Below are 14,643 nucleotides of genomic sequence, written 5' to 3' on the forward strand. Positions count from 1 at the left end.
GTACTCATGTGTCCAATGCTTACAGATAGGTTAGAGTTAATATTCAGCTTTGTCACTTACACCCTTCTTGATGAAGGCTCTCCTCGCCCCATTTTTTACTTCCTTGCGTCAGCAAAGCACCGGATTCGTGTCATCAAGCTAAATTGAACACAACCCACTGGCTAGACTTCTTTCCTGGCTCATAAATTATCACTGGAATAATTTGACTGACTGATAAATCAGTCAGGACAGTTGACTGGAAAAAAATTTTCTTAGAAAAAGAATATAATTGTAGGACACTGGTGGTTTGTAGAATCATCAGGAGGCTAAAGGATGAGGCTCAGAAAAGGGCAGGACCAAGCCTGGAGGCATACCCAGCCTCTTCCCCAGGAACAGCTTGGCCAGGATGCTGCCAGCACCCCTGCTGCCCTGTGGACGGATTCTCACCAGCTCTTTATCTTTGCTTCATTGGTTACAATGGGAGCACGCAATGGCCTAGCGTAGGTCATGTGCCCTACCAGGGCTGCAAAGGGACAGGCAAGAGAGGTCTGGTCCATTGGGTTTCTATTACGCAAAATGGGCGTACTCTCTCCCTTCAAGACCATTGGTGGAATAACCCCCAAATGGTCAGGAAGGTCAGAGGCTTGATGAATAAGACTAAGGTCCACTACGGAGCCCACCTTGTCTTTAATTCAGTGTTGATTCCTTTCCCCTATCTTTATCATCTCATGCTTATCCCCAAAGAATCTCACCTGTCTCTTTTTTCAATATCACAGGTTTCTTGGGTTTGTCCTGCCCACCACACTCACCGTTTTATTACTACGGGAAATCAATGTCAACTAGTGTTTCCATCACTTTATGTGATCTGATGGTATTTTGTTACTTTCCATCCTGTGGGATAGTTTGTTATGCTCATAGCTTATCCTGCCAGCATCCTGAGCACCTCACAGGTAGAACTGTATCATGCATCCTGGCCCCCTTCCCCCAGCACCTCATGCAGAATCTGGCAAGCAGAGCTCAACGGCTGAATTCGTGCAGCTTCACAACTTTGCTGTAATCGTGCCCTAGGCGCCTTACAAAACTGTTAGACAAGCTGGATCCATTATCAATCCTCAATCCATTCTGAGATGTGATCATTCATCGATTACCTTTATTTCTGTCTTCTCTACCAAATGCATCCTATGTTGACTAGTTTTTAAAAACCAGATTCTATGATGAAATTTTATCAAGAAAGAGCCTTTTGAAAATTTAAGTCAATAGTGCTCCACTCTGGCTAAACATAAGAATCACCCAGAAATTCTGATTTAATTAGTGTAGAGGGAGACACAGACGTGGTTGATTTTAAGAAAGCCCTCCAGGTGATTCTAATGTGCAGCCGATGTGGAGAACCCCTGGGCACAACACATTGTAGCCACTTCATTCTCCCCTCAAAAAATTCTTTGGGAGAGTCAGGCATGGCATCTCCTTGCAGAAATTTCACTGCTTCTTACCTAAAAGATTATGTATATTTGAATTTTTACAACTCTTTTTCTTTTAAAGCCTGTCTATTTACTCAGAGCAGGAATGAGTGGGAATGCCCCAGCCTGACATCCTCCTAGTGTTGGACTGACCTCAGGAACTGGGTTGAGCCTCTGGCACCATGAGTACACGATATGGTGGCTTCCGTCTTTGGCCAGCTTTCCCACAGACACACCCTGGGATTCCTCCAGAGCCCTAGGAGCTGGGGTCAGACAGGGCCAAGTGTAGCAACCTATGTCCAGTTTGTCAATTGTGTAGAATGATCCATTCACTTACCACTTTAAAAAAATATAAAACTATTATTCAGTCTATTTTCTGAATAATATATGAAATGTTGGTCTCCACATCTAGACAAATTATAAAAACTTCATTCCATCTCTCTCCTGGCTAAATCCTACCTCTGTCATTTGTCATCCACCCACCCATCCAACCATCCAACCATCCATCCATCCATCCATCCATCCATTCAGGAAGCATTTCCTGACGACAGGTTATGTTCCTGGCATGGTGCTAGGCAGAGCAAGGCTTATAGACACACAGCTCTGCTCCCAGCCCTCACAGAACTTAATCATTTTCTCTATTCATGTCAGACTGAAAATTTGCTAAATGTGCCAGTGGAGGTGGAAGTGAGAATTTATTTGAGCAGAGGTGTGTCAACAGCTCTTTTTAAATAAACAGTGATTCTTTTCTGGCATACACCTGTTTGAGCCATCCCCCAACCCCAAAGCTCTTTCCAAAATATTACATGGGGTGTGAGCTACCCTGTTTTCTTTCTTCAGTAACTACTGATGAAAATAATTACTTCCAACTCTCTGCTCTTAGTATTTTCTCCCAGCTCCCACTTGAGCTTCAGTCATTGAGGGACTCCACTCATTCACTGGCTGCTCTCTTCTCTCGAAGGACTGGATTTAAAGTCATTTGCAAGGGGCTCATTCTGTCTCATCTAATTGCGGTGACCCCTGACATCACTGGGGAGTGCACCCTAAAAACCTTTACAATCCCAAGTGTATTAATAAGGCTGAGTCTCAACAACGCTTTGGTTTTTTCCTCCCACATCTCATTTCCAGAGTCATGAGTTTCCTAACACTCTCCACGCTCCATGAATTGATCAACATCTCAACTTTCAGTCAAGTTTTACCTCTCACTTGAGAGCCATTTTCCATAATGAGACCTAGTCTGCATCCCTTCCTGAGAGGCAGGACTGTGTCCACACTGGAGGGCAGAGGACACTCAGGCTGACCCATTCCCAGGTGCTGAGTGGCCCACTAGGCTCACTCCCCAGACACCAGCGCTATCCCATCCCCATCTTCCCTGTACAGCTTGTGTCACGAGCTTCCAAGGTCCCTCTTGAATATGTGAAACCATGACTATTAAATCCAGGAATCAGAGTTTGCTCTGTGGGATTATCCAGTTTTAGGGGGGTTTTGTATTTTTGAGACAGAGTTTCGCACTGTTGCCCAGGCTGGACTGCAGTGGCACAATCTTGGCTCACTGCAACCTCCGCCTCTCGGGTTCTAGCGATTCTCTTGCCTCAGCCTCTCGAGTAGCTGGGACTACAGGCGTGCACCACCACGCCTGGCTTATTTTTGTATTTTTTGGTAGAGATGGGGGTTTCACTGTGTTGGCCAGGCTGGTCTTGAACTCCTGACCTCAAGTGATCTGCCCACCACGGCCTCCCAAAGTGCTGGGATTACAGGCATGAGCCACCCAGATTCCCTAGTCTTAACAACAATACTTTTGGGATATTTTTCCTTCTTAGATTGCTCTTATTTTGCTAGTTAGCAAGCCCCAGGGCTCCTAAGGTATTTGGTCTTTTTTATTTGTAATAAACATCTGTTTCCTGGACTGTACACAAGTTTATTCCGAAACATTTAATCTATTTAATTTCACTCCAGCTAACACTGTGTTTATACAATTTCTTTTCTAACTAAATAATACTGAGATTGACTGTTCTGGCTTTTCTCTTAAATATGGTGGATTTGCGGGGAGAAAATGTGTTCCTAAAATAAATGTCTTGATCTGTAAGGGTATGCCCATAAGGAGTGTGGAAGGGAGTTAAAATTTAATTAGCACCTGCTATGTGCCAGGTAAAATGTATTATAATTAGCACTTACTACGTGCTTTCATGGGTTATCTCAGAGCCACCACTGTATACAAGACGTTTAAGAACGCACATACACCTGAGAGCTGGGAGAAAGTTCCTCTGTGGTGGGGATAAAAAGTAAAAAGACGTGGCTGGGCGCAGTGGCTCATCCCTGTAATCCCAGCATTTTGGGAGACTGAGGCGGGTGGATCACCTGAGGTCAGGAGTTCGAGACCAGCCTAACATGGTGAAACCCCGTTTCTACTAAAAAATACAAAAAATTAGCCAGGTGTGGTGGCATGTGCCTGTAATCCCAGCTACTTGGGGGGGCTGAAGCAGGAGAATCACTTGAGCCCGGGAGGTGGAGGTTGCAGTGAGCTGAGATCATGCCATTGCACTCCAGCTTGGGCAACAAGAGTGAAACTCTGTCTCAAGAAAAAAAAAAAAGTAAAAAGACGCTTCTTAGAGAAACTGTGAGTTGAGAAGCCAAATAATTAGAAATAGATCAGAGAAGCTGTAGGAAACCCAGAAAGAAACAGATTAACTGACCAGCTGCAGATCAGTAGAAAGGAATCCAGGGCAGCCTGCAGTCATTGAAGACGATTGTTCTGGCAGAAAGCCCCCAAGAGAAAGAGAGAAGAGTGCATTGGGGAGCTGCGAGTGAACAAGCGCCAAGGAGAGTATGTCAGAAACCCACCCTGTCTCAGTGTCCAGAGGTGATGCGCGGGGCACACATACAGAATAGGCCTTTTTTCAGGCCCAGGAAAGCTCAGAGATGCGCCGGCTCAGAACTGAAGCCACAAGTAAGACAGGAAGCTGAGGTGAACAGGTTATCAGGGTGGCCGGTTGTGTCAAATGACCAAAGTAAAGAGACTCCGCACTTGCACCTCCCAACCAGTGTAGGTTGCACCCTCCAATTCTCCAGGTACTGCCAGTAAAAACATCTGTGGCCCAATCTACTGCCTGAGCACGGTACCTGCTACTGCAGCAGAGTCAGTCCCAAGCAGCCACACCAGTGAGCAGGAAAGCAGAAAAGGTGTAGGAGGAAACTCCTGTGTGCTCTCCTTTAGGGGGTGGGTAGTGGGAACCAGAAGACCCAGGTGCTGCTATTTTGAAGTCATCAGGGTCGGTTCCATCACTGCTTACTGACTTGCTGCACCTGCCCATTTCTACTGAGCACCAAGAGCAGTAGCTTTGTTCCTTTATAGCCTTTACAATGGCCTATTCCAGGGAACAGTCTCTTGTCCTCTCCAAAAACTAAATCTCCACCTTTCATCCCAGTGTGTGCATAATTACATTCCCAAGTGTCATTGCTGGGCCTGATGCAGCAGGTGCCCCCAGCTGGCTAAGTGCTTGCCTACCTGCTCACTGTCGGGACAGGTGGCATTCCAAAGAGGCTCCCTTGGTTTGTGTGCCTATTATTAGGTGTGGGATTTCCACCCACAAAGGCTCTCACATGCTGTCTCTGGGCTGTTTTTACCCTACTGCTGTTTGTGGCCTTCCTTAGATACAAAGCTGCCTGCCCTCCCATATACCTACTCTGATCATTCCCTTGAAAAGCAGGGGAAGAAGAGGAGGGAGGAGAGCTGCGGCCCAGGGGATAATCAGATCAGAGTCTCTAAAGGGTGGAAGGACCTCTGTGAAGGAAAGCACGAGAAAGGAACTTTAGAAGCAGGCAGAGCTGGCCAGCCACTGGCAAGCTGCAGACGAGCAGGAAGCATTTCCCTCGGTCAAACCAGCCTCACCCAGGCTGCTCCCTGAGGCCTTCGATTCCTGTAATGCAGCCAAGCTTTTCATTCCACAACTAGAGAACAGGCCCTTGGGAGTGAAACTTCAGATGGAAGCGTGCATGTAGATACAAATGACAGCTATAGATTCCTGCCCTGAGAGCAAACCTTGCCAGCTGGGGGTCTGTGACCTTGGGTACTGGAAGGTGGGTATCAGTTCTCTCACTAACTGAACTGCACTGCCTTCCAAAAAACCTGCTTTTATACTAAGGGCAAGACCCTTGAAAACAAATAATCACCTTTGCTTGGGTTCCTACAAGCCTTAAAAAGAAACCTGTGCTAATGTGAAAACCAAGCTCAAACATATCTCTCAAAAGAAAATTCAGAGTTTCCTGCCCCAGGTTGCCCCAGGCACTGGCCCTCCATGAAGATCAGCAGGGCTGCTTTGTAAAGCCTCACACCAAGAGAAGGTACTCTATCCTAAAATATCGGGGCTCATGCCTGTAATCCCAGCACTTTGGAAGGCTGAGGAGGGAGGATCACTTAAAGCCAGGAGTTCGAGACCAGCCTGGGCAACATGGCGAAACCCTATCTCTACAAAAAATTGAAAAAAAAAAATATTAGCTGGGTGTGGTGGTGCATGTCTGTAGTCCTGGCTACTTGGGAGGCTGAGGTGGGACAACCACTTGAGCCCTGGAAGTTGAGGCTGTAACGAGCCATGTTCACGTCACTGTACTCTAGCCTGAGTGACAGAGTGAGACCCTGTCTTTAAAAAGTTAAAATATTAAATTTTAAAATACAAAAAATATAAGCAGCGATGCTCAGAAGTTAACAGAAAAACTCCCTAACCAACTACATTTCTCTGAAAAACGATGGGAATCTCAGGGTCTACTTTTTCTCCAAGAACTTAAAGGAGGGTAGGAGTTTTTGGAGATTTCCAGAAAAATATCTGGAAATCTTATTCATGTGGATTCTAGGATGCCAAATAAATGTCCGCGATGTCACATGACTTCCAGCCAATGCCAGGAATTCATTAATCTTCTCCTGGCAGGGTGCGGACTCTAGAAACAAAGATGTTGCAGCCAAATCAACCCGGAATGTCTGAGATTCTCAGGAAAGCCAAAGGGGTCAAGGACCTCAGGGACAAGGAGGGCCTCGGCCCTCACCCTGGCACTGGGCTTCCTCCCGCTCCCTCCACCTCTGCCTATCCAGCCTCCTTCTCCACTTGCCACTTCTGAGCAGCACATTCGATTCATCGTGGAAGGTGAAGCTATTAGCAAAAGTGAGGCGCTTGCTTAGCTGGGAATTTGGGCTGAGCAGATTCTTCCGTTTCTGTCCTGATTTTCGACAGGAAGAGATGTCCCCATTATCTAGCCCCTCATATTCGTGAATCTCTCTGGGCATCGTTATCTGTTTCTAGAAATCCCTAAGCAGAGTCTGTACCTTTTCCATCATCTCTCTTCCCCACCACAACCCAACACTTCATTCCTGGGCTAGAGACTATACGGAGGCTGGGCGTGGTGGCTCACGCCTGTAATCCCAGCACTTTGGGAGGCCAAGGCAGGAGGATCACTTGAGGCCAGGAGTTTAAGACCAGCCTGGGCAACATGATGAGACCTCATCTCTGCCAAAAAATTAAAAATAAATTAGCCCAGCATGAGGGCATGCCCCTGTAGTCCCAGCTACCTGGCGGTCTGAGACAGGAGAATTGCTTGAGCCTGGAAGGTTAAGGCTACAGTGGGCTGAGATTGCAACACTGCACTCCAGCCTAGGCAACAGAGTGAGACCCTGTCTCAAAAAATAAACTAGTTAAATTTTAAAAAGACTATATGGATTCCTAGACAGTACTGCAAGGGGAGTTGGCCATTTGTTGGTGAGAACAAATAAATGACTCCGGCAGACTGAGCCCTTGGAGTAGCACAGGGCCCACTCACCTTTTCCGCTATCAGGAAGTCATAGCGAAGGGCCTCTCGAGTGCAGATGGCGCCCAGGAGGAAGACGAAGACGATGTACAGAAACCACCTGCAAAACCCAAGAGCAGAGCTGCCCCCCACTCACCTCACCCAGCCCCATCCAATCCCCCCACTCAACCTTCTGTTTCCAAAGGGAACTTGTCTCAGAACGAGAGAAAGGCCAGTCATGAAGCTTCCCCAGCTGGCTTGGGAGGACACTTTTTGTACTATTTCTCTTCTGGCATATTTCTTACCAAAAAAGGGGTCCCATTGTTTTATTTCTTTTTTTACTTTTAAATGTATATAAAAATATGGAACGCTTCACGAATTTGCATGTCATCCTTGCACTTGGGCCATGCTAATCTCTGTATTGTTTTAATTTTAGTATATGTACTGCTGAAGTGAGCACTGTTCTTTCTCTTTCTTATATTAAAAAAGAAAAACATACAAAGGGCATTCTGAGTAGGGAAGCAGGAGGCCCAGTTTCCTCTAGGGTGCCAGGATTCAGGCCAGGGTTGCCCCGCAGCCTCACACCCCAGCCTCCTCCAGCAAAAGAACAAGCTGATGATCCTTCGGGCCTCTAAGTCCTGCTGGTCTGTTATCTTTGGATCAGATAATAAAGAGGGAAACTAAAGTCAAAAAGCAGAGAGCAGAGGCCTGGCTCTGTCCCCAAGATGCCCTGTAACCTTGAACAAGACCCAGGCTCCTGTGGTCTCCTCATTCCCATCTGGGTAGTGAGAGGATGGGCCAAGGGTTCCTCCTGGAACCTCCCAGCTGGGACCAGAAACAAGACAGGGTCCTCATTCAGAAGCCTCTTTCTTTCATTTCCTTCCCAACACTCAACTCTATCTCTGTTGTCTTCATTTTCTTCCCAATGTTATTGCCTTGTTTTGCACAAAATACCCTGATACTGTATGCCAGGCTGATAGCAATGGTTTCACTGCAATAAGCTAAGAGCAAATTCAGTGTTTGTGAAACAGAGACATTAATATTTTCTAAATACTGTGGTTAGAATAACACAGGCCCTTTTAACTTCTCAAGTCATTGTTTCTGGTCTCTGATCTCATTGCCTCTTCACACCCACCCAATGAAGGGCAGAGAAGCTTCTTCCTGTGGTACAGAGAGAAACAATATTCTAAAAGGTCAGAAATAGACTCAAGGTTACCCAGCCTGCTTGTGTGGGTGGCACAGTGTGAACTAAAACCCCAGAGGCCTGATGGCCTGGGGGAGCTGGAGGGGAGGCTCACTGGGGGAAGAAGAAGAGCTGGGTGCTGAGCTTCCACTGTGTGCCTTCTCTCTTCCCCGCAGTCTATAAAGCACATATAATGTCATTATCCCCATTTCACAGGAAAGGAAATGGAGGCTCAGAGAACTCAGTAAATTGTCCAGAGTCATGCAGCCCATCAGCGGCAGAGCTGAGATGCAGCCAGAATTCGTCTGATTGCAAAACTCTTCATCTTTACGCTCCCTCCAGTGATCCTGGAAACTCCGTGGTTAAAAAAATCCCCAAGTTCAAAATGGGGGTGGGGGAGGGACAGGGGCGGGAGGCCGAGGAAAGGAAAGAAAGGATTTGATCTGTGATCTGGGTCCTGACACTCCTCCTAGGCAGCATTCCCAGGCAGGGCGCATGAAAGGGCAGTGTCTGAACCCACCAGACGTGAATTTTCCAGCCCACCGAGTGTTAAAAGAAGGATCGGAATATGAAATAGATTGGTCACAGTCGGGGCACTCTCAGAACAAAAGGGGCAATCCCTCTTCTGCCTGGGGTTTTCTCTCCCACTCTCTAGCTCAGACTGACTGCCATGAGGGGAACTTACGAGATGCCAACAGCTGCCAGGGAGCCCAGGGGAATGCTGGCGGCAGGGTCCCTGAGGTCGCCCCCCATGTTGAAGCCGGCCATGACTCCTGAAAGACACCCAGATGGGGAATGGGGTGAGCAGCCTTCTCCACGCATCGCCTTCCCCAGGGCTGCCCCTTCCTCTCCTCCGGGACCCTCTCCTGGAAGCTGTCCCACGGCAAGCCCTCCAGCTGCAGCTCTGCGCACAGGCTGCTTTTCAATCTCCCCTAGCAACCAGGGAGGCATCCCTGTGGCGTGAAAGGGACCTTTGTGGGTTGGAGGAGGCTCAGGAGGAAAGCCCTCCCAGCTCCAAAAGCATCCTACCGCTCAGCGCAAAGCAACCAGGAGGAGGAAGGCGGCTTGCAAGGCACACAGAGGTCCTGCGCTGCGTGCTGAGCTGGGACAATGCCCTGGAGAGGCTCAGCATTACAAAGGTCTGGCAGCCTCCTGCTCAGCGGCTTTCCCTGCCTCTGCTGCCTGCTGATTCCATGGGAGCTTCTTGTGTCCTTGGGGTCAGGTACCACCCTCCAAGCCCCTGAGCTACCAAAGGGCTTGAAATAAACTTCAAAAAAACCAATCCTAATGCCACTGACATGGAGTCACAAGCTCCTTTTCATCATCACCTCTCTTCTGCAAGAAGACTAATGAAAATTAATTAATCCATGAGGGACCCACAGCACAGTGCTGCATGGTGAAGTGGGGATGTTGCCTCTTCCCATGCAAACAAATATATGAAAGCAACAAGACAGGGTGTTCTGAACATCGGATGAGGATCCAGCCCACAAGTGCCATAACAACTCAGTGTGATGGGCTGCCCTGGTCAGGAAAGCCCCATGGAGGGGGTGTGTCTTGAATGTGGCCTTGGAAGAGGGATTTGAATGGGCTTAGGGATGGGAATGAATCTAACACCATGATTTGTGAACACTTTCAACCTGCCTGGGCCTGTGTCAAGTGCTTTACATGCATTTTTTTAATCCTGTTTAATTCTTTTAACAACCTCATCAGAAAAGTAGAATTATTTCCTCATATTACAGAAAAGTGTTCAAAGAGGTTAATTAAAACAGCCTAAGGTCACACATTTAATAAGTGGCAAAGCTAAGATTCAACCCTGGTCTGTCTGACTCTGAAAATTATGCTCTTAATGCCTCTGCCATAATGCTTCACAGAATGCAAGCGAAGTGCAGTGAAGTGACAGTTTGGAATCAGAAAGTGAAAGTAGGGGGGTGTATTTCGAGAGAAGCCTGAATGCTGGCCCGCAGATGGGGTGCATATACTGTCACCCAGCAACTCCACTACGAGGACTTTACCCAACGTAGGTAGCCTTCCCTCATCAAGGCTATGAGGGAAGATTTAGCCCAGCATGTTTATAAACGCTTGTTTAGAATAGTGGAAATTAGAAACAACCTAATGTCTAAAAACAGAGGGTTGGTTAAATAAGTGATGATATAGCTTTCAATAAATACTAGGTCTCAGAATATTGTAAGGGATATGTTGTGACATGGAAAGATGTTTAGAAGCTTTTGCTTAGTTTTAAGAAGCATATTAGAAAACAGAACACATGGTATGATCCCATTATTATAAACATATATAGAAAAAGGAACTAGAACATGTTTTAAAACATTAACAATGTTATTTCTGGGCGATAAAAGAACAGATCATTTTTATTTAACTGTTTATATTTTCTCAGTTTTCTACAATGACCATTTTGAAAAGTGAAAACTTCTAAGGTTTTGTTGTTGTCGTTGTTGTTGTTTTTAACAGCATGTTAGGCACATTTTTTTTCCTCTCATTCCCTCCTCTCCAAGATCCTATTAAAAGCATAGTAAAGGGGAAAAGTAGATAAATTCCTAGAAGCAAAGAGAAGTTGGGAGGGGGACCCTAAGTAGAGGAAAGGTTCCCATGAATGTCCGGAACACAGAACATAGAAAATGGAGAACATAATACAGAGGAAAAGAGAAGGAAAGAAAGCCTCGGAATGCTTCTCTACAAGATCTCAATACACTGAGGAAAACCAGGGCTGGACGTTTGCACCCCAAATGAAGTCCTGCTCAAGAATCAACAGTATTCACAAACTTCTCATCGAGGTAGGGCCCCAGCGGAGAGACAGACCTAAATGTGCGACAGCTGGGGAAATCCATGCCGGCAACCAAGGTCACCCAATGTGTGATGAAAACCAGCAACAAATAAACAAACACATGCATAAATAGAAACAGAACAACCCAGGCTGGAAGAAACATATAAATCAGGATACAGAGAATTTGGAAGAAAACACTAATTAGTAACTCCAGATACATCCAAGAAGAATACTCTATCTATAAAACAAGGTGCTGTGAAAAAGAATCCAAGAACAAGAAAGAACTTTTGGAAATTAAAAATATGATCACTAAAATTAAAAATGCAATAGATTTAAGGGCCAGGTGTGGTGGTTCATGCCTGTAATCCCAGCGCTTTGGGAGGCCAAGGCAGAAGGATCACTTGAGGCTAGGTGTAATGGCTCACACCTGTAATCCCAGCATTTTGGGAGGACAAGGCAGGCAGATCATCTGAGGTCAGGAGTTCGAGACCAGCCTGACCAACATGGTGAAACTCTGTCTCTACTAAAAGTGCAAAAATTAGCCAGGTGTGGTGGTGCACACCTGTAATCCTAGCTACTTGGGAGGCTGTGGTGGGAGGATCACTTGAGCCCAGGAGGTAGAAGTTGCAGTGAGCGGAGATCATGCCACTCACTCCAGCCTGGGTGACAGAGCTCCATCTCAGAAAAAAAAAAAAGGATCCCTTGAGGCCACAAGTTTGAGACCAGCTTGGGCAACACAGCATCTCTTCATGAAATAAAAGTTATCCGGGCATGGTGGTACACACATCCCAGCTACTCAGGAGGCTAAGGCAGAAGGATCTTGAACTCCTTGAGCCCAGGAGTTCAAGGCTGTGGTGAGCTATGATAACACCACTGTACTCCAGCCAGGGCAACAGGGTGAGACCCTGTCTCTAAAAGAAACAAACAAAAAGATTTGAAAGATAAAGGTAAGTAAATATCCCAGTATTTAAGACAGAAAGATAAAGAGATAGAAAATATGGGTGAAATAGAGGAGAAATTTTGGAGTTTCAACAACCAACTAACAGGATATCTAGAAAGAGAGAACAGAGAATCAAAAGAAAATAACCAAATAGATAAAAGAAATAAATTCCCCCCACTGAAGACACAAGTCTTCAGATTGAAATATCGCACCAAGTATCCAGCTCAAAAAATGAAAAAAAAAAATCTATACCTAAATGCATCATTGTGCTATTTCAGGAGAAATCCTAAATGCTTCTGAAGATTGAAACATTTGCAGAGCAACAAAAATTAGACTGGCATCAGACTTCTCATCAGCAACACTGAACATTAGAAAACAATGGAGTACTGATTTTAAAATTCTGAGGGAAAATTATTTTGAAACTATAATTTTAGCTAGATTACCAATTGAGTAGTTAAACAGACAAGAGTTCAGAAAATTTACTTCCCCCATAGTGTTTCTGAGGAAGATACTAAAGTATGTATTCCAGCAAAATGACGATGTAAACCATGAAGGAGGAGAACATGAGATTCAGAAATCAGTGGTGATAACTGAGGAATGGAGTGAAGTTCCAGAATAAGGGTTGTACAGCAGAGAAACCACCAGGGATTAAAGCAAAAAATGGAGGCTCCTGGAGGGATGCCTCTGGAGAGGAAATGCTTTCAGCACAATGGGCAATATAATTAAATTGAATGATTTTAAGGATATACTGACTCACATTTTGGCAACAACATAAGAGTTATTGAAACTCCAGGAAAAGTGAACAAGAAAGTTAAGGTTTACAAATAGCTAGAAGGGGGATATTGAATGTCTCCTATATAAAGAGATGGTAAATGTTTGAGATGATGGATATGCTAATTACTCTGATCTGAGCACTATACATTATATGTATCACTACATATCCCAAAAATACGTGCCATTATGTGTCCATTTTAAAATTTTTAATTTAAATTTAAAAATTTAAATTAAAAAATTTTAAATTTAAATTTAAAAATTTAAATTAAAAAAATTTTTAATTTAAATTTAAAAATTTAAATTAAAAAAAATTTTAAATTTAAATTTAAATTAAAAAAATAAAAATTTAATTTAAAAATTAAAAAAAGAAAGTTAAGGTCTAAATATGAAGCAAACCAAAATGTGACATGACTTTAAACAACTAATAAAATGTTAGAAAAATTCTCCCATTTGACCATGGTATAGGAACTTTCTCTCCTAAATCACACAAGGACTATATGAGAATCACAGTGAAGAAAATGAAATTCTAGCCCACGACTTTGCTCTTCAGTGAGCAACAGCTGCATAGTCATAATCGTGTATTTGCTTATTGTTCTTTAACTTCTAAAATTGGCCCATAGACAGAGCACAGAGGACGTAACTATTGATATGGTTTAGATCTGTGTCCCCGCCCAAATCTCATGTTCATTGGCATCCCCAATGCTGGAGGTGGGGCCTGGTGGGAGGTGATGGGATCTTGAGGGTGAATCCTTCCTGAATGGGTTAGCACCTTTAGCACCATCCCTTTTGTGCTGTTCTTGTGACTCATGAGATCTGGTTGTTTAAAAGTATGCGGCACCTCTCCCTCTCTCTCCGGGTCCTGCTCTTGCCATGTGAAGACACCTGCTCCCCCTTTGCCTTCTGCCATGAGTAAAAGCTCCCTGAGTCCTCCCTAGAAGCAGATGCTGCCATGCTTCCTGTACAGCTTGCAGAACCATGAGCCAATTAAACCTTTTTATACATTATCCAGTCTCAGGCATTTCTTTATAGCAGTGCCAGAATGAACAAATGCAACTATAGTTATGAAACAGAATATGAATATTATTTATCTTGACAATGTAAAAGAAGGCTATAGCTAACTGATATTCAGAAGTGAAAAGAGGAAAGAGAAGGAGCGGGAAAAGAAAAAGCACTAATATTTTCATCATAGTAATGTAGAAAACAAAAATATGTAAGTCCCATGTTCATTCACCAGGCCTGACTTGAATGTTACAAGCTTCAATTAGTTTAATAAGCAAATTTAAAAGGTAATCTAAGCCATGCCTTTTGAGCTACCCGTTAAACGTGGTAGGTAGCTATGGAAAAAAACTAGCAAATATTTATATAGCAGTTGCAATAAATTTTAAGTTAATTATTTTGTATCTTGTTATAAAGTTGAGTTTCTAAGTGTTTGCTAAGCAGACCAAAGAAATGTCAAATAATATGAAGCAGTTTGTTTTCATAGTTCCAAAGATAGTTGACTTGTAACCTTAAGGCAAAAAATATTTTTAATAAGTGTGTGTGTATTTGTGTGTATGTGTGCATGTGTGTGCAAGAGAAAAACTATCTGTTCAGTGGAAGTTGTAAACTACATTTTTCTTGGGATTTTGCCCACTCGCCTGCTAATAATCAACTTGCTATCTATAGCTTTCCTGATAATGCTCTAAAAACTTAAGTACAAAAGGATTATGTAGATTCCCTTAAAATTAGGACAATAACTAAAGCATTCCTTATAAAAATA

The 14,643-nt window shown here is 44.3% G+C and overlaps 1 protein-coding gene and 1 non-coding gene across 2 annotated transcripts in view; both read right to left on the minus strand.

Moving 5' to 3' along the window:
* Nucleotides 1-14,643, minus strand: part of SLC12A8 (solute carrier family 12 member 8) — a 134,716-nt gene that overhangs the window by 30,912 nt on the left and 89,161 nt on the right. Inside the window, exons 7-8 of the mRNA XM_030801979.1 lie at nucleotides 9,077-9,164; nucleotides 7,242-7,329 (exon numbers count right to left, since the gene is read on the minus strand). Coding sequence (XP_030657839.1) covers nucleotides 7,242-7,329; nucleotides 9,077-9,164 — 176 coding nt within the window. The remainder of the gene's footprint in view (nucleotides 1-7,241; nucleotides 7,330-9,076; nucleotides 9,165-14,643) is intronic.
* On the minus strand, nucleotides 7,565-7,668 carry LOC115832244. The gene has a single exon (XR_004027670.1). It is a non-coding gene; the product is annotated as a U6 spliceosomal RNA (small nuclear RNA).

The sequence above is a fragment of the Nomascus leucogenys genome, chromosome 21, assembly GCF_006542625.1.
Source record: "Nomascus leucogenys isolate Asia chromosome 21, Asia_NLE_v1, whole genome shotgun sequence".
In the NCBI taxonomy this organism is placed as follows: domain Eukaryota; kingdom Metazoa; phylum Chordata; class Mammalia; order Primates; family Hylobatidae; genus Nomascus; species Nomascus leucogenys.